The following is an 18,621-nucleotide window of genomic DNA, read 5'->3' as shown; positions in this document are numbered from 1 at the left end:
GTTCAGCACATGGTTAAGTGCTTTGCTGGATCAAGGCCTGACAGAGGCAGGGCTCCTTAGGACAAATAGTATGTGAACAGGCAGTTCTCGCTTACAGACAGCCCCCCCCCCCCCCGCACCTGAAGCAAATACTCACCAGAAACTACACACCACACACAGAAACACTAACCCAGGAACCAATCCCTGCAACAAACCACGTTGCCACTCTGTCTGCATATCTGTTCAAGGGACACCATCATTGGACCTAACTACTCAGCCACACCATCAGGGGCTCGTTCACCCGACACATCTACCAGTGTGATATATGCCATCATTTGCCAGCAATACCCCTCTGCCATGTACATTGGACAAACCAGATACTATCTATGCGAACGAATAAATGGACACAAATCAGACATCAAGAATTGTAATATTCAAAAACCAGCAGGAGAATACTTAAGTCTCCCTGGACACTCAATAACAGACTTAAAAGTGGCAATTCTGCAACAAAAAAACTTCAAAACAGACGTCAACAAGAAACTGCAGAAACTGGAATTAATTTGCAAACTTGACACCATCAAATTAGGCCTGAATAAAGACTGGGAGTGGCTAGGTCACTACAAAAAGTAATTTTCCCTCTGTTGATATTCACCCTTCTTGTCAACTGTTGAGAAGGGCCACATCCACCCTTACTGATTTGACCTCGTTAGCACAGATTCCCCACTCGGTAAGGCAACTCCCATTTTTTAATGTGCATGTATTTATACCTGCCTGCTGTATTTTCCATTCCATGCATCTGATGAAGTGGGCTATAGCCCACGAAAGCGTATGCCCAAATAATTTGTTAGTCTCTAAGGTCTCACAAGGGCTCCTCGTTGTTTTTGTAATTAAGACTGTATATAATGCTACACAACAAGGGGCTGAATCAGGGCTGCTCAGGGGACCTCAATATTAGCATCATCTCACTTAATCCTAATGACATTTTTTAACACTAAGATTCTGTCTCTCTCTCTCTCACACATACACACCAAACTGAACTATTTCCCAACTATTTTTCCCCGCAATCAGATAGCGAATCAAACCTCAATCCTTTTGTCTGAGTGCAACGCTGAATCATTTGAGCAGAAAGGCGGATGGGGAGTGTGTGCATACATGTCTAGAGGGAGAGGGGCCCAAGTTAAGAGTGTAGTGCTAACTCCAGAGAGAATCTCTACTGTTTTAGCAGCAGAGGGAGAAGGGCAGCGGAGTAGGCTGGGTACAGGAACTGCTGTGATTTCCAGCTGATGTCCAAACCTGGTGTGGACTTCACCCACTTGCACTGCCCTTCATCTGGTGGCTGCATGGGCCCCTTATATTCTACTCCAGCCAAGACTCTTTACTGCGATAGAAGCAGAAATTAGAGATGAGAAAGAGCTACCAACCCTGGGATTACTCCTTACATGCCTGCTTTAGCTCTGATCGAGAATAGAGCAAAGCCATGGTGCCATGAGTAGCAGGAGGACTAGTTGCCCTGTCTGAAACAGCTGGCATGCATCTGGGGTGGCTCATCCTTCACACCCCTTGTGCCACCAAAACTATTCTCTATTTTAGCCCTCTGGAAATCAGAGCAGATCAGGTCTGGCTTCTTGAGCTGGAATTCACAGCTCCAGCTCGAAGTCATTATACCTACAGTGTGTCCAGGAACAAGGAGGTAGCAGCTCTAGTTGAGTGAAAGAATGTCTCCCTCTGGCAGAGCCCTTAGGAGTATGCTCTAAGCTGGATGTCACCTTCTGCAGGAAGAGTGATGGCCCTCGCCCAGCAGCAACACAGAAGAATCCGAGGCGATGCGGTACCTGTGTCTCTGGAGGCCATGTCCCTCATGTTCCAGGAGGCAGGTGTTCAGGGCAGAAGAGGCTGAGGAGGGAGGAAGTCCGCCAAGGCCACGGCTGAGATGCCCACTAACGGGAGGAGAAATTGAGCAGCACAGAGGTGATCCGGTGGAAAGAAAATCTGGGTCACGTTGATGACCAATGGGTTCCGCTGACATGACAGCTCATGGGTCCCTAACGGGATGAAGTAACAAGAGAGAGAAGCCATTAGCCCAACTCTGGGATTGTTTAGCTTGCCTGGGGTTATTCCACAGCTCAGACTCTACTCCTGTGGTCTGCCTTTTCCACTAAGCACCTGCAAGGGATTCCTTCCCAGCCAAGGAAATCAGACAGGACACGTCCAAGGCAAAGGCAATCCTTCTGCTTTGGGCCAATCAGCAACTAGACTAGGGTCAAGAAAGCAGGAAGAGGGAGAGCCAGTGCTGAGAGAAACGGGATGCAGAGAGGTGGTACCCTCTGTCCCACCAGGCAGAGGGTACCACAGCCTCTTTCATCCTGGTCTGCCATGAGGCAACAGACATCCCAGCCAACAAAAGAGGCAGAAAGGAGCTCAAGGAGGACACTGCAAGAGAGGTGTTGAGCTCTCCCAGCTCCCACTGAACTCAGGTTGAGCAAAAGAGGCCATAAACAATTTGGGCTGTTTGCTAGGAGCTGTCTGACACAGCACGCCTTAGCTGCTCAGGCGCTTCCTCAGACTCTGCTAGACGGCTCGCTCCTCGCAAAGGAAAGCCCAGGGTGAAGCAGAGAGGTACTCAGGTGCCGAGGGAGGCAGAGGAGGAGAAGGGAAAGGGGAGCTCCCCTCCTCATGTCAGCTCTGAGTGCACTCACCCAGCGGTAGTGGTTGTGCCTCCTCTCATCCCCCAGCTGGACAGTCACGGTCGGCTTGTGCTGGTCCACCTCAGGGCAACACCATCAGAGGCCAGGAAAATAAAGACTGAGGTGGCCAGTCCAGGTCTGTCGAAGCACACCGGGGCACGAGGGTACAACGCCAAAGGGGGATATTATGGTGGGGGATAATGGCAAAGCAGACAGAGCTACATGGCATAGGTCTTTGCATTTTAGAAGTAATGCTGTTGATCAGACAAATAAACAAATGGGTGATGACCCTCCATGACTGAAGAGGGCTGGTGTGTATTGAGCATTGCCAACTTTCTACTTGCACAAAACTGAACACCTTTGCTCTGCCCCTGCTTCTCCCGTTCTCCGAGGCCCCGCCCCTCCTCCGAGGCCCCACCCCTGTTACTCCATCACCCTGCCCCCTGTTGCTCGCTCTCCCATCCTCACTCACCTGCCCATTTTCACCAGGCTGGCACAGGGGGCTGGGGTGCAGGAGGGAGTGAGGGCTCCGGCTTGGGTCAAAAACCAGACACGTGGTCACCCTAGTGCTACCTCATAATGAGGAATAGCCCAAGAGCACCCCAGTGAGCTCAGGACAGTGAGCAAGGATACACTGATCAGAGGATGGGACAAGTATTTCAGCTTTGCACCCACTCCCTGGGGCAAACAAAGAGCTGGCACAGCCAAAGGGCAAAGCAAGATGGAGGAAATATCTTTTTGCACCTTCACTCCAAATTTCCACTCAACCATCACTGAGGCTGGGCAATTTCCCAGTAACATTTCCCTCCCATTATTATTTCACGCTTGTTGAATTTCCATCTCATGTCCAGGACTGGAAGCCCTGAGACACCATGAAGGTCAATCCCGTCAGCACCACAACCTGCTCCAAAGCAGGAAGCACGTTACCATGGAGAGTTCCAGTTCTGCATACCCAAGAAGCTTGGGGGGTTTGGATAAGCACCTCAATATCGAGCATTCATCCCAACCTAACTTGTGAGGATCAGATCCTCAGCTTGTGCCAATTTTGGGGAAACTCCTTCTTCCATCCTTCCCTACTGCTCCCCTGTGCAGGCACTTGGCAAAATCTGTTTCTAAGTTAGAATTGCCGTATCTGGCTTATCTCACTAAATATTCCCTGCATGTGCTTCCTTTTTCTTATTATGGATTGAGCTGCCGTTGGCTATATTTTAATTTTTTTTCTTTTGCTTAATTTCCTGCTTGTTACATTCTGACATGACTCCAAATCTTCCCTGAATCTGATGTGTAGGAAATAGAGAACAAAGCACTGCCACTGGAAAGTGTTCCTCCATATATCAGAATAACTCATATCTGCAAGTATACCAGCTATGCTGAGGTGCACTATGGGAGGCTAGTTATGTTGCACAGATATTTGCATTCTTCAGCAGATGGCCACACCCACTTAAGTCTGTGCCTTCATATAGGGGCACAATGATTTCTTTGCTCCTTAGTGCCACTTGTTGAAAATGTTTCATTCCATACAACTGGAAACTTGTACCTAATGAGCGATGTGATTGCTCATTTAAAGCATGTGACATGAAGCATTAAAATAGTCCTGTAAGTGGAGGTGTACGCACGTGTTACTGAGATGTGTGTGTAAACAGCTATATGAAGCTATGGGAGAGTGTTTTTTCATATATATGTGTAAATAAGAAACCTGCTTCCCAGACTAATCTGTTAGCAATCAGGCAAACACTATAAAAGAGAAAGAACATAGGCATATTTATTACTAGCCCATAAATAATTTTATGGGCAGAAAATAATAGCACACCTAAAATGAGCGTGTGGAGCCAGTAATGAAAGTCTTTCATATAAACATCTGACCACAAGTTCCAATGCACTGGAATATGAGTTAATCCTGGTGAGAAGTGGAAAGTGAGCCTCCATCAAGGCAGCACCAAGAGGGAGCCTTTCTTTTTCTTGTGAGTAAAGGAAGAAATGGAGGGTATTTGCCCTGGCATAAGCACAGTAGGGAACCCAGAGAGAAGGTCCAAGACATAGAGGCAGAAGAGAATGAAGACTATTGAGGCAGAGTTCTCTGTAGAGGCATAGGATGTTAGGGATACAGGGGTGTTGGGGACAGAAAGGTAATAACACTGTTTATTGACCAATGATTAATGATGCATTAAGTCTTCCAAGTGCCTTAACAAAAGGTAATTATAGCAATCTAGGACTGAACAGGGCAACATGCCCCATATAAACTGTAGGGAAAGAGCAAGACAAATAACAACCTCCCAATAATAGAAGGCAGCAGCCACATAAAATTAAACTGTGGTTACAATCAGAAAATCAGCACTGTATGAACTGCATCTCCCTAATGGATGTATCAGCTCCCTGTGTCTCTTCTACTCAAGTCCTCCTTATGTGACTAAAATCCAGGTTTTACTCTCCCTGGTGGAGTTGAGGCCAATGCAGTTGAGGAACAGAGTCTCAGATGCCAGGTAAGAAAGGCCCTGACTCCCATCCTCTCTAACATGTCTGTAGGCATGGTCAGGAATTCCAGGCCAGCCTTCTCACTTCCCAGAAGAGACTAGCTCATAGACCTTGGGGCCACACTGCCCCTAGTGCAGTCATTACACTAGTGCAACCTGTATGAAAACTGAGCTAAAGCAGAACAGCAGCAGTTTGCGCCCACTCTGCACTGGAGCAAGGGTGATGCTGAAGGTGTCCTTGAAGACTAATAGTAAAATCCCAAATAACCCCTCTTGGTACAGTAACTCCTCACTTAAAGTCGTCCCGGTTAACATTGTTACATTGCTCATCAATTAGAGAACATACTTGTTTAAAGTTGCGTAATGCTCCCTTATAACGTTTTTTGGCAGCTGCCTGCTTTGTCCACTGCTTGCAGAAAGAGCAGCCCATTGGAGCTAGCTGGTGGGGGGCTTGGAACCAGGGTGGACAGGCAGCCCCCTATCACCTCCCTGCGCCCCTAAGTTCCCTGTGTGGCAGTCATCCAGCAGGCTAGCAATTGCCAGCAGTTTACCAGTCCCTTCCCCCTGTGCTGTGTGCTGCTCCTGCCCTCTGCCTTGGAGCTGCTTCAGGGAGCCTCCTGCTTGCTGTGCAGAGGTGGGGGGAAGATGAGTGCTAATGTCAGGATGCCCCGCTCCCCCCGCTCCTCCCCCCTAACTTCTGTACCTTATCTCCATGTGGGGCGGGGGAAGACACACGACAGGGCTCAGGAGGGAGGGAGCTTGCTGGCAGCAGCTGCTGTCTCAATTTACTAATCTACTTAAAAAGGCAATGTACTTAGAGTGCGGCTACTGTACTTAAAGCGGCAATGCGCCTCTCTCTCTCTCTCTCTCTCTCTCTCACACACACACACACACACACACACGCACACACACACACACACACGGTGTGTGTCTCTGTCTCTCTCTGCCACGCTGTCTCCCCTCCCTCCATTCATGCTGCCTTGTAGAGTGTAGGGCTACATTAACAACAATGTGTTAACCCTTGAGGGTTCAGCCGAGTGCTAGTTCACCATTTAGCAGTAAGGCATTCTCACGGAAATATCCCGCCCTCTTCCACCCCCTAACTTCATCACCTCAATCAAGCTTCACAGTCATCATTGCTGTGTACAGTATTAAATTGTTTGTTTAAAACTTATACTGTGTGTGTATATGCATGTATATATATAAAAGTATAGTCTTTTGTCTGGTGAAAAAAATTTCTCTGGAACCTAACTGCCCCATTTACATTAATTCTTATGGGGAAATTGGATTAGTTTAACATCGTTTTGCTTAATGTAGCATTTTCAGGAACATAACTACAGTGTTAACGAGGAATTACTGTATTTGCCTAGCAATGGCTTTTTCATTTACAGAACACTGTTGTAGGGTTCTGTCTCCCTCGTGGTGGTGATCCATGCGCTGGCAGCTTCCAGGATGGATTGCTGCCATAGACTCATATAATAATGGGGACGAAACAAGTGATACATGTGCCAGTCATTGGCTTTCAGTTGCTACAACTCATCTGTAGAATGCCTGGCTGTAGCTGATGAGTTTGTGACACAGCTGAGGAGAGCTCTTCATTACTCCAGGACAGGAGGAAGGGAAAAAATTGTCCTTTATCCCTGAAAGTGTGGGACAAGGATAGGAAAGCCCTCTCCAACTCCTACAAAATATCCTCCCTATTAAGCCCAGGTGCCCAACGACACTTACTTGAGCCAAACGCTCTCATCATCCAAGGGTGTTTTCTCCCCATCAGCAACCTGAGCATTTTCAAGGCTGGTGGTGCAGGGGGAACCAGCAGCGAGGGAATGATGCTCTGGCATATCTTGAAGGTCGGATCTGCACACCTGGAAAGGAGATATTTTCAACCCCAGAAGCAGCAGCATTGGGCAAGGAAGGGGAAAGGATGGGAGAGAACTACCAGCCTCCTACATGCCCACCAGGACAGAGGCACCACAGCGTTAACCAGAGCAGAAGGGGAGGGGCAACTGAAGTCACCTGCTTGAATAAAGTATATTTCAGGGTACCTGTGGGATTGAGGGAAAGACTATGGGCAAGATCATTGGTATAAATCAGCACAAATCCACTGATTTCAGCACAGGAGCTCCAACTTACAACAGCTGTGACTCAGGCTCAATAGTCTAGAAGAAAAAACGTTCTGAATAATCAATGTACAGGGTTAGATCCTCAACTGGCATAAATCAGTATAGTCCTATGGACCCACACAGTTTTACACCAGATGAGAACCTGGCCCTTGAAATCTTGATTCCTCTGGAACAAGGGACATGGGGTCTTAAGATTGTCCACTGTACCAGGACTGGCCAGAGAAGAGCACACACAAGTGGCTACAACATATGCACACTTCTCCACGCTCCCTGTTCCACTTTCTTTGCCTCTTTGTACAAAATATTTATATGATATTGTGAATTTATCTCAATTCCTTATTGGGTTGATGACAATTATTGCACCAAAAAGGTACAAAGCACTGAACAGACAGATGTAATAATAACACTCGGCTCTTCTATAGCATTTTTCACCAGCTGATCACAAAGTACATCAGTGCCATTAACGTTATTGATGAAGAACTGAGGCATAGAGCTGTGAAGTGACTTGCAAAGGTCCCCCAGCAGATGAGGCAGAAAAGAACCCAAGTCTCCAGAATCCCAGTCCAGTGCACCATCCACTGGGCCACACTGCCTCTCTCCAGAGCAATGGTATATGCAGAGAGGGACCATGTTCTCAATGAGCTTATTTTACAAAATGATATATTATTTAAGAGGATGGAGCACAGAGCTATAGAAACTTCCAGACCACACCAGGTCCATCTAGGCCAGCATCCTGTCTCAGACAAAGACCTGCACCAAATGTTTCAGATGAAGATGCAATGAGAAGTATGCACAAACATGCCTATGAGAAAAGTTTCTTCCGGGCCGTTCAGCCCTGATCCACAGCCCATTGAAGTCAGTGGAAAGATGCCCACTAACTTCAAGGGGCTTTGCTTCAGACACTAAGTGGTGGGCATATATCCTTAGCATTAGGGTTTATATCCTTTCATACCCTGATCCTATAAGGATGCATGCAGTGCGATGGAAAGCAAAGCTTAACACGTCATGGCAATGCCAGGATTGTTGTCTGGATTTTCTTTTCCAGTTTATATGGCTGATTTTAAGCTGCCCAATGCGTGAAAGCTGCTCTGCTGGGAGGACTGAGTTGCATAGGCCTTTGGCAATAGGTGCTCCATCAGGAGGGACAGGAAAGGCAAGGACACTGTGGAGATCACATCAGGTTTGGGACTCCCCGGGTACAAGGAAATGCCTAGCCTCACCTTCACAACAGGCTCTCCGGTCACCATGGAAACAGGACATGACTTCTTGTCCTGGTGGGAACTGTAGGCCTGTGCTGCCCACTGATCCATGTACCCTTTGGGAGTGTAGAGGCCACAGTCCTGGATGCTGCTTCTCCTCTCGAAGGGCTCACACACTCCATCCCCCTCGTGAACATAACACAGGCTTGGCTCTCCTGCAGAGAGGCCAAAGACTAGAAGGTTAGTGTCTACAATGTTTCTGCTGGGGACAGGAGAAAAAACTATACCCTTCCCTCGGGGGGCCATCACAGCCCAAAAAGCAGGTGGCCAAGGAGAGAATGAATAGGCTGACTCAGCACATGACTTACCAACACAGTTGAAGCCTTTTTCCCTTTTACACTTCCCAGAGCAGCCATCTCCATCTAACAGGTCTCCATCATCACACTCCTCTTCCAAGTTCCTAAGAGACCATCAACAAGAAATGTTAACGCCCTCTTGACTAGCTGCCCTTTGAGCTTTTCAGCTCTGTAAGGGTCACGACCCCATGTTTAAGGACAACCCTCAAGTCAGATTTCACTGGAGGAATTATGGGATGCCAGCTACAAGGAGGGAGAGAAGAGTCTGACTCTTGTCAGGTGAGGAAGGAGTTGGGAAAGCCAGAGTGGGAGAAAAGAGGCCCCACCCCATCACTCTCTTCTCTGGAGAACTCAGGGTGGGAGCAAGTGCAACTACCAAGCCTGCGTCAGAGGAGAAGAGCTGCCAGTGATGTCGGATGTGAAGAATGGCCAGTTTTTCACTGGGTGTTGGACAAGTCAAGGTTGGGTAAGGGATAGGGATAAGTTTAGTGACTGGGAGGTGGGGGAAAGCAATAGCCACATGCTACATTTCATGAGAAAACCACAAGCAAAAATTACATGCTTAAGTGAATACAGGTTTATTCTCATGTGCACCCCACACACATAAGCACGCATGCGCACACATACACCTTCACACTCAAAACTTCAAATATTCAAGCAACTTTGCTTCACACACACTCTTCATACACAAAGATGCACAATGTGAAAATCAGTCTTGTCTCTGCACTCTCTTGACTTTGACTCACTGTTATTTCCTAACAGTTTAAAATTGTTTACTAAACAAGACTTCCTAAGTTGTGTTCCCAACCACCGTTTAGATCAGTCACATTAAAAGCATATCACAAATCTCTACTACTTGCCTTCCATTTACGCTGCTTGTTCAGTTTTTTCAACTTCACTCAGCTTGGACAGTGGAACTAAAGTGGTCATTCACTCTCCAGAGGCCCAGACCATTAACTGTAGTAAATCAGCAATGAAGTCTATGAAGCTATGCTGAATTACACCAGCTGAGGATCTGGCCCTTCAAGCCAGTTTCCCCTGTTGGCTGTCATGCACTTAGCACAATCACTTTGCGTTGGGTTTCACAACACTGCAAGGGGACACTAACAATTTACAAAGCTGTTTTCACTGGAAAACAATCAAGCTGAAGTCAGAAAAATTCAAACTGGAAACACGACACAAATTTTTACCAGAGAAGATAGTTAACAATTAGACCAGCTTACCAGGGGATACTGTAAGTTTCTCATCATTTGGGGTCTTTAAAACAAGATTGGATTCTTGTGCATTCTAAAATATATGCTCTATCAGAGAGCCACAAGTTACTGGGCAAAATGCAGAATCATTGGGTGAAGTTCTCTGGCCTGCACTATGCAGGAGGCCAGACTAGATGATCAGAATGCTCCTTTGGGGGGTTAAAAATCTATGACACTTAATAGAGATTGGTTCTAGCCTAAGCATTGGACCAAGCACACACTGACTTTGGGGAAGTTCAGATCAGAATCCAGATCCAAACTCCGCACCTTGCCAGGCCCATCTTTACCTTCTAAGAAGCATTAGATTTTGCAAAACACTTTGGGTTCGAGCCTTCACTCTTTTGCAATGGTTTGGTACCATTAACTGGAGTGGAGTTATGCCGGCATAAATCTGGTGTCATGGAGTGAAGGATCAGGTCTTCTGTTTACCTTTGGGTTTACCCCACTAGACCGAATAGCTTTAAAAACATCTCCCAAATGTGTGTAGAATTCAGCACTTACATGGTCACTTTTCCATCTCCACAATAGGGAGATCCGTGTGTATGGATCACAGATGGAGATGGTTCTCCCACAGCTGCCCCAGCCATGGCCTGCACCTGGTAGCGGTACAACTGGCCCGGTCTGACATCCCTGCAGAAATACAGAGGAATGAAACAAACTAGGAGAGAACAAATACCACGTGGGAAACATACGTCTGTATGTGGCCATTTGCAGTGAATTCATTAGAGGCAAAGGGGATTCTTGCTATAGGTTATAAAAAGCATGTGTGTCGTACCTAAGCAGAATGGAAAGTTAACGGTCCTGAGGATGCTGCCCTGCTAGGTTGGAAGTGTTGCAATAATTGACTGATGAATTTACCCTAATTGTAGCTCAGTTGTAAAGAGTATGTCAGTTTATTAAGTAATACAATGATCTATAATAATAAATGTTAATGAAAAATAGGTCAAGTTGCTTTCAGTAGTGAGTGTTGTAAACAGGTGCAAGAGAACCAGAGAGACTAAATTAGTCCAAACAAAAAAGGCCACGTTGATATAATTCAAGCACCATGTTGAAATCACACTTGGTAAAAACAGAAAATGTGGAACTGGAAATTAATAAATAAAAACTGAAGTGTCAGATATTAGGCCTAATTGTGGGCAAAATAATGGAGACATGGGCTATTCCACCCACCATTCCCTTTGTGGGTCCTTAAAGAAAGAGATGGGGGGGGAGAAGATTAAAAAATAAAAGATGGAGGCTACTGAAGCAAGCTTCACAGTCATGGCTGCCACATCCACCATCTTCTGGGACCCTGGGCCTTCGTCATCCTAATCCTAAGGGATGTCCTGACCAGCCCAGGCCAGAAAGAGGGCTCCAGAAAACATCACTGCCTCTACCAGCTCCAACTGAATCCCCAACAACACTTAGGATGCAACAGGATTGGACTTTAACAGCAGTATCATCAGCAACAGCTCCAGCCCATTTCAACTAACTACTTCTCTTTTCCCCCAAAGGGAAGTGATAATATCTGATACCAACTAAGAGACTGTCAAACAAGGGGTCCTAATCCTGTGCTCTAGAGACAGGGAATGAACATGGGTCCTGCACCCCAGAGAGACACAGGAAACTGAATCCCCAAGAGGCCTTCCTGACTTGTAAGACAAAGACAATCCAAAGGTGAGGCATGATTACCTTCTACCAAAGCTGTGTTGACTCTTCCCCAACATATCATGCTCATCTATGTCAGTGGTTTTCACCTTTTTCATTTATGGGTGCCTAAAATTTTTTGAATGGAGATGAGGACTTCTTTGGAAATCTTAGACATAGTTTGCGGACCCCCAGGGGTCCACGGACCACAGGTTGCTACAGTTTCAAGTTTTAACCAATTTGCCTGCAACTGAAGTTAAGCTAACTGGCCTGGAATTGCCAGGTTTGCCTCTGGAGCCTTTTTTTAAAATTGGCATCACATTAGCTATTCCCCAGTCATCTCGTACAGAGGCTGATTTAAGTGATAAGTTACGTACCACAGTTTGTAGCTCTGCAATTTCATATCTGAGTTCCTTTAGAACCCTTGGGTGGATACCATCTGGTCCTGGTGACTTATTACTGTTTAACTGATCAGTTTGTTCCAAAACCTCCTCTATTTACACCTCAATTTGGGACAGTTCCTCAAATTTTTACCTAAAAAGAATGGCTCAGGTGTGTGAATCTCCTTCATATCCTCTGCATTAAAGACTGATGCAAAAAAATTATTTTGCTTCTCCGTAACAGCCTTGTTTTCCTTGAGTGCTTCTTTAGCACCTTGATCATCCAGTGGCCCCACTGATTGTTTGGGAGGCTTCCTGCTTCTGATGTACATTAAAAAATTTCAGCTAGTTTTTGTGTCCTTTGTTAGTTGCTCTTCAAATTCTTTTTTGGCCTTTTATACTTGGCTTGACAGAGTTTACGTTCCTTTCTATTTTCCTCAGTAGGATGAAACATTTCTAAACGTGTGTGCATCTAGAAAGCTAACAGAATGGAGTGTCTCTGGAGAGACAGCAAACCTAACACTTTCTCTGGGAGGGTCCAGTGAGAGGAGCTGGTCCGTACAGTAGGAAGATTTTGGGATGAATTTGGGGCTAGAAGGATACGAAGGTCAGGCTGTAAACAGTAGTAACCAGGTTGGGCAAAGCCAGGATGAGGCTTATGTCCTGCTGGCTGGCTGCTGGGGTCAGAGCTGTGGACCAAAGCTACACAGCCACAAGACACGTAGGGATACAAGGCAGACAGTGACCGAACCCCTTACAGACCTGTCCAAAACTTCAAACTTAATATTGTAACCCATGCCTGCTCAATGTGGCACTCTGTCCTCTCTAGGGGCCGCTAGACCAGCTAGTGACTGATGAGTCTGTTACAGCCTTGAGAGTGGCATCTTTTAGCTCATGCAGTAGAGGGGCATTAAGCTCCAGAGGTCCCAAGTTTGATCCTGGCCAACTACAACCAGGGTCTGTTGGCATTACAGTATTCATTGGTTTAATGTTAAACAATAACAAAGTTTATAAACACCGTTAACTCCTTTAGCCCTTAAAATTAGCCCGAGGCGCAGTCCTGAACTCTTTTACTTCCTCTGCAGAGCTGGGGATCAACACCAGGGCATGGCATGTTTCCCCAGCCAAGAGGAGCATGGCCTTGGGAGAAGGTTTAAGGTGGGATTTTTAACAGATGAAACTCTCACTGGCTGCACTGCGAGCAGAGTTCAGCCAAAGCTGAAAATCTGGCCCTAAACATCCTTCTGTTTCTTAGGGGTGCCGCCCTGGGCACTAGGAATACAATACAGAGTGTGCAGACGAGTTAACAAGTACCATTTTCCAGAGCACCTAATTCACATTGACTTTCAATGAGAATTAGGCTAAGTCACTTTTGAAAACATGACTTAGGGTCCTAAGTAGTTTCTGAAATTTGTACCCTAATGAACACAGGATCCTGGTGTTTACAAGGGAAAAAGGTAAGCTGGTGCATGTGAGGGATAGAGGGAAAAAAGAGAGGCAACAAGGAGTGATGGTCCTCAGAACCTCAATGAAATTTGCCTGGCTTGGCCTGGGCATGGATGGGCAGATGGAAAGAAGCCACATGGTTCAGATCTGAATCCAGATCTGGGCTTTGAAACCCCTCAAGTTCAAGGTGTTTGAAACTAGCATGTAAATTTAGTCAGGCAGGCAGACAAGGATAATTTGGCAAATTCCAATCTAGATTCCAATTTCCCATGTCTCCAAAGTCTGAGGATATTTGAATATGAGGTTATGGTTATGGCCCATCTCTATATCAATAAAACATTCAGGGTGCCAGTATATCCAAGCCACTAGAATGTATTGCACCATGGCACACACACAAAGCCAAAAGCACAGGCAGGCTTCCCCCCAATTCTACAATCGCCATGAGCCGAGGCTACAGACAGAGGATCTGTGGCAAGTAATCAGAGGAACCTGCCACTTTTCCCTCTAGGTGGACCATCACATGAAATTATCCCCTACCCTATGTGACTTGAACAGTCATTACCCTGGGGAAATGTGTCAAAGTTAAAGTGTTTTCTCTAGTGGGATACAGTTTCCTGGTGAGTATCATGCTAGTGTCATGGAACTGTCATATGCAATGGGGTGTTTTGGGCAAACTCTGAGGCTGGGCATTCATGGCACTGCTCATCACAGAGAGGCTGTGTTCTAAAAACCAAACACAGAAGCCAGAAAAGCAAGGAGAACTAGAACAGCACCACAACCACCCCCGGCCTTTGGTGGGCCAACATTGCTACTCACGTGTCGATGAACTTTCGGTGCATGTGCAACCCCTTTATGGGGGAGCCACTAGCAAACGGGGGGTCCCGCAGGATTCTGTACCGCACAGGCTTACAGCTGGAGCAGAGGGGGCTCTGGGGCATGGAGGTTAGGAGAGCTGCATCTATCTCCATCCGCTCATCAAAGGTGTAGACCTTTACCCCAGACACCTTTCTGTTGATGCTGAGCCTAACGGTGAGGGGGGTGTCGCAGAAAGTGTCCAGGGGGCCCAGGTGGACGGACTCCCCATGCTCTGTCAGGATTTCAATGTCAGACAAGGCCTTGGCTGAGTCTGTGGAGAGGTAGGTGGTCCACAGTACGAGAGACTCCGGGTACACGGGATGCAGGAAACGGAGCTCCAGGATACAGCCATGTGGCTGGGGGCAAGGAACAGTCATGTTCATGTGGTACAGGTGGAGCTCTGGGCTCCAGGCCTGCAGGCTGGGCTCACAAGGTTGATCCACATCTGGGGGGCCTAGACAAGGGGAGAATATAGATCCCTATAAGGAGCAGGGCAGTTCATTTCAATAGCAAACAGAGATATATAATCGTCTGTACATACATGCACCCACATCGAGATGAACACCCCCAATGTACACACATATAAACACAGATACATACGCACATGTGCATACAATGATACCATCATACGCACACATCCACACGTAGGCACCAACATACAGTGTGTGCTCAAATGTCTCAGAGCATAAAGATAACAAACACACGTGTTTTCATGCATAAATCTTCAGATCCCTAACAGCATGAAGAAACAAACATACATATCCCACCCAACACACATGCCCACACAGACATACACAGGCCTAAACATGCATATCTAGGAATTTTTCAACAAAATGTTTTTGGCTGATTTGTCGAAACCAAAACCAATGGTTTTGTGGTAAGGGCCAGTCTCCTTGAATTGTGCAACCAATAAAAAGTTGAAAAAGAGTTTTGACATTGTCAAAACAGGTCACTTCTTCACTGGCTAAATAAAACATTTGAGTTTGAGCATTGGCCTGCTAAATCCAGGGTTGTGAGTTCAATCCTTGAGGGGGCCACTTAGGGATCTAGGGCAAAATCAGTACTTGGTCCTGCTAGTGAAGGCAGGGGGCTGCACTTGATGACCCTTCAAGATCCCTTCCAGTTCTAGGAGATACATATATCTCCATTAATTTATTTTTAACTTCACTTATATTACAAATGTTTCAAAAATGAAAAAAAGTCCAAATCTATATGTTTTGAAATCATCCCAAACCAGAATATTTTTCAGTTTATCGATTCAGAAAAATGTTCAAGATTTTGACTTTTTGTTCCAATCTGAGAGGGGAAAAATGTTCAAAATCTCAGAAATTCTCACAAGACAGGACCACCCCCCATCTTATCAAACAGGTCGGTGTAAACATCCCCCCTTTACAAAGAACTGTACAATGACTCGGGCACAAACACATACTCTATATACCTGTGTATCCACAGGAACACCTGCAGTCACATGTGTGCATTTTGTCAGAAACACAGGTATACCTGCACACTCACACACAAACCCACACATGCCTGGACACACACAGACACCGACTGCACGAAGCAGGATTCTATGATTGGTCTCAGTGACACTGGCATACTAACTATGCACCTGAGATGGAGAGAAATGCTAGAGTTCGTTCTGACAATCCCTCCCATTCTTAGGCACAAGCCAACAGAGGAGAAGTTAAGGAAACTAGTTTTCAGGCAGATCCCAATGCAGGGCTCATGGCCCTGTTAGATGAGTGCATTCGAGTGAGGAGGAGCAGGGGAGCGCACCCAGCTGGCTCTGAGGGTATGTCTATACTATGAAATTAGGTTGATTTAATAGAAGTCGATTTTTTAGAAATCGATTTGATACAGTCAATTGTGTGTGTCCCCACTAAGAGCATTAAGTCGGCAGTGTGCGTCCACAATACCGAGGCTAGTGTCGACTTTCGGAGCATTGCACTGTGGGTAGCTATCCCACAGTTCTTGCAGTCTCCGCCGCCCATTGGAATTCTAGGTTGAGCTCCCAATGCCTGATGGGGCAAAAACATTGTCACGGGTGGTTCTGGGTACATGTTGTCAGGCCTCCCTCCCTCCATGAAAGCAACGGCAAACAATCATTTCTTGCCTTTTTCCTGATTTACCCATGCAGATGACATACCACGGCAAGCATGGAGCCTACTCAGCTCACTGTCACTGTGTGTCTCCTGGGTGCTGCTGGCAGACGCGGTACTGCAATGCTACACAGCAGCATCCCCTTGCCTTGCCTTGCGGATGGGAGGTGATACAATACAACTGTTGGCTGTCATCGTCGTCCCATGGGTGCTCCTGGCCAACCTCGGTTAGGTTGGTCGGGGGCGCCTGGGCAGACATGGGTTCTCCTGGCCGGCCTCGGTAAGGTCGGTCGGGGGCGCCTGGACAAAAATGGAAACGATTCCAGGTCATTCTCTTCTTTAAGTTTCATCTAATGGAGATTCAGTCCTGCCTGTAATATCATGTCAGCTGGAGGCTTCTGCCGCAGGCTGCTCTCCCAGTCAGCAGGGCCACGCGGTTGCACCTACCCCAGCCTACCCCTTGCTCCCATGGATCATGAGGCCTGGACAGTAGTAAGGAGCAGTTCATAATGGTGATAGAATGTGCCTTTGGATGTTTAAAAACTCTGTGGCGCAGTTTATTGACTCAGTTAGACCTCAGCGAAACCAATATTCTCATTGTTATTACTGCTTGCTGTGTGCTCCACAATATCTGTGAGAGTAAGTGGGAGATGTTTATGGCAGGGTGGGAGATTGAGGCAAATCACCTGGTTGCTGATTACGCGCAGCCAGACACCAGGGAGATTAGAAGAGCACACCAGGAAGCGCTGCGCATCAGAGAAGCTTTGAAAACCAGTTTGATGACTGGCTAGGCTACGGTGTGAAAGTTCTGTTTGTTTCTCCTTGATGAAAACCCACCCCCTTGGTTCACTCTGCTTCCCAGTAAGCCAACCGCCCTCCCCTCCCCTATTTGATCACTGCTTGCAGAGGCAATAAACCCATTGTTGTTTCAAATTCATGCATTCTTTATTAATTCGTCACACAAATGTGGGGGATAACTGCCAAGGTAGCCCAGGAGGGGTGGGGGAGGAGGGAAGCACAGGAGTGGGATAGTTGTAGGGGCACTCCCTAGAATGGCATGCAGCTCATCATAGAAGCAGCATGTCTGGAGATTTGACCCAGAGTGGCCGTTTGCCTCTCTGGTTGTTTGGTAGGCTTCACATGGCACTGCTGCGGGTCACTGTTATAACCTCTGTCCTTCATGCCCTTGGACATTTTTTCAACTATTCTGGCATTTCGTCTTTTGGAACGGAGTTTGGATAGCACGGATTCGTCTCCCCATACAGCGATCAGATCCAGTACCTCCCGTTTGGTCCATGCTGGAGCTCTTTTGGTCCATGCTGGACTACCGTGGTCACCTGTGCTGATCAGCTTGCTACGCTGGCCAAACAGGAAATGAAATTCAAAAGTTTGCAGGGCTTTTCCTGTCTAGCTGGCCAGTGCATCTGAGTTGAGAGTGCTGTCTAGAGCGGTCACAATGGAGCACTCTGGGATAGCTCCCGGAGGCCAATACTATCAAATTGCATCCACACTACCCCAGATTCGACCCAGCAGGGTCGATTTTAGCGCTAATCCCCTCATCGGGGAGGAATACAGAAATTGATTTTAAGAGCCCTTTAAGTCGACAAAAATGGCTTTGTCGTGTGGACAGGTGCAGGGTTAAATCGATCTAATGCTGCTAAATTCGATCTAAACTCATAGTGCAGACCAGGGCTGAGTGTCATCAGTACAGATGGGCCCATGCTGCCAAGTTTGCCTCTGAATTTTTATTTGATCTCCAAACGATCCAAGGTTGAAGGGTTTGAGGACTAGATCATTCGCCCAGGCTAAGCTGCACAAAAGGCACTTGATGCTTTTCTATAGGGGCAGTTGGCGGTTCTTCTGTCACAGGGAGTGGGCTAAAGTGTTAGGAGCATTTTGGGGTGGGCCAAGGGCAGGAGAGGGCATGGTCCACTGGTGATCCCAAGCCAGCAGAATAGTCACTAGGGGACCATTCAACTTAGTGTAAGTCTTGTTCATCAGGGGCCCATCTCATCCCAGGAGCGGACTGGGCCGAGAGCCACCTTTGCCTCCACTCTATCAACGGCAGCAAAACTTGCTCAGGATTGAGCCCTATGCAGTCAACAAGGGAAACCAACACAGATGTGCTCTGAGTCATGGAAAGAGAAGCT

At 46.9% G+C, this 18,621-nt stretch overlaps 1 protein-coding gene across 1 annotated transcript in view; it reads right to left on the bottom strand.

Annotated features, from left to right (window-relative positions):
* Positions 1 to 18,621, bottom strand: part of PAPPA2 (pappalysin 2) — a 183,418-nt gene that overhangs the window by 85,877 nt on the left and 78,920 nt on the right. Inside the window, 10 exon segments of the mRNA XM_030572563.1 lie at positions 1,812 to 1,870; positions 1,872 to 1,968; positions 1,970 to 2,027; positions 2,684 to 2,741; positions 2,744 to 2,816; positions 6,863 to 6,999; positions 8,478 to 8,671; positions 8,825 to 8,916; positions 10,567 to 10,695; positions 14,334 to 14,826. Of these exon segments, the coding sequence (XP_030428423.1) occupies positions 1,812 to 1,870; positions 1,872 to 1,968; positions 1,970 to 2,027; positions 2,684 to 2,741; positions 2,744 to 2,816; positions 6,863 to 6,999; positions 8,478 to 8,671; positions 8,825 to 8,916; positions 10,567 to 10,695; positions 14,334 to 14,826 (1,390 nt within the window).

Source organism: Gopherus evgoodei, chromosome 8 (genome assembly GCF_007399415.2).
Source record: "Gopherus evgoodei ecotype Sinaloan lineage chromosome 8, rGopEvg1_v1.p, whole genome shotgun sequence".
NCBI classification, from domain to species: domain Eukaryota; kingdom Metazoa; phylum Chordata; order Testudines; family Testudinidae; genus Gopherus; species Gopherus evgoodei.
This window is presented reverse-complemented; position numbering and strand designations above follow the sequence as displayed.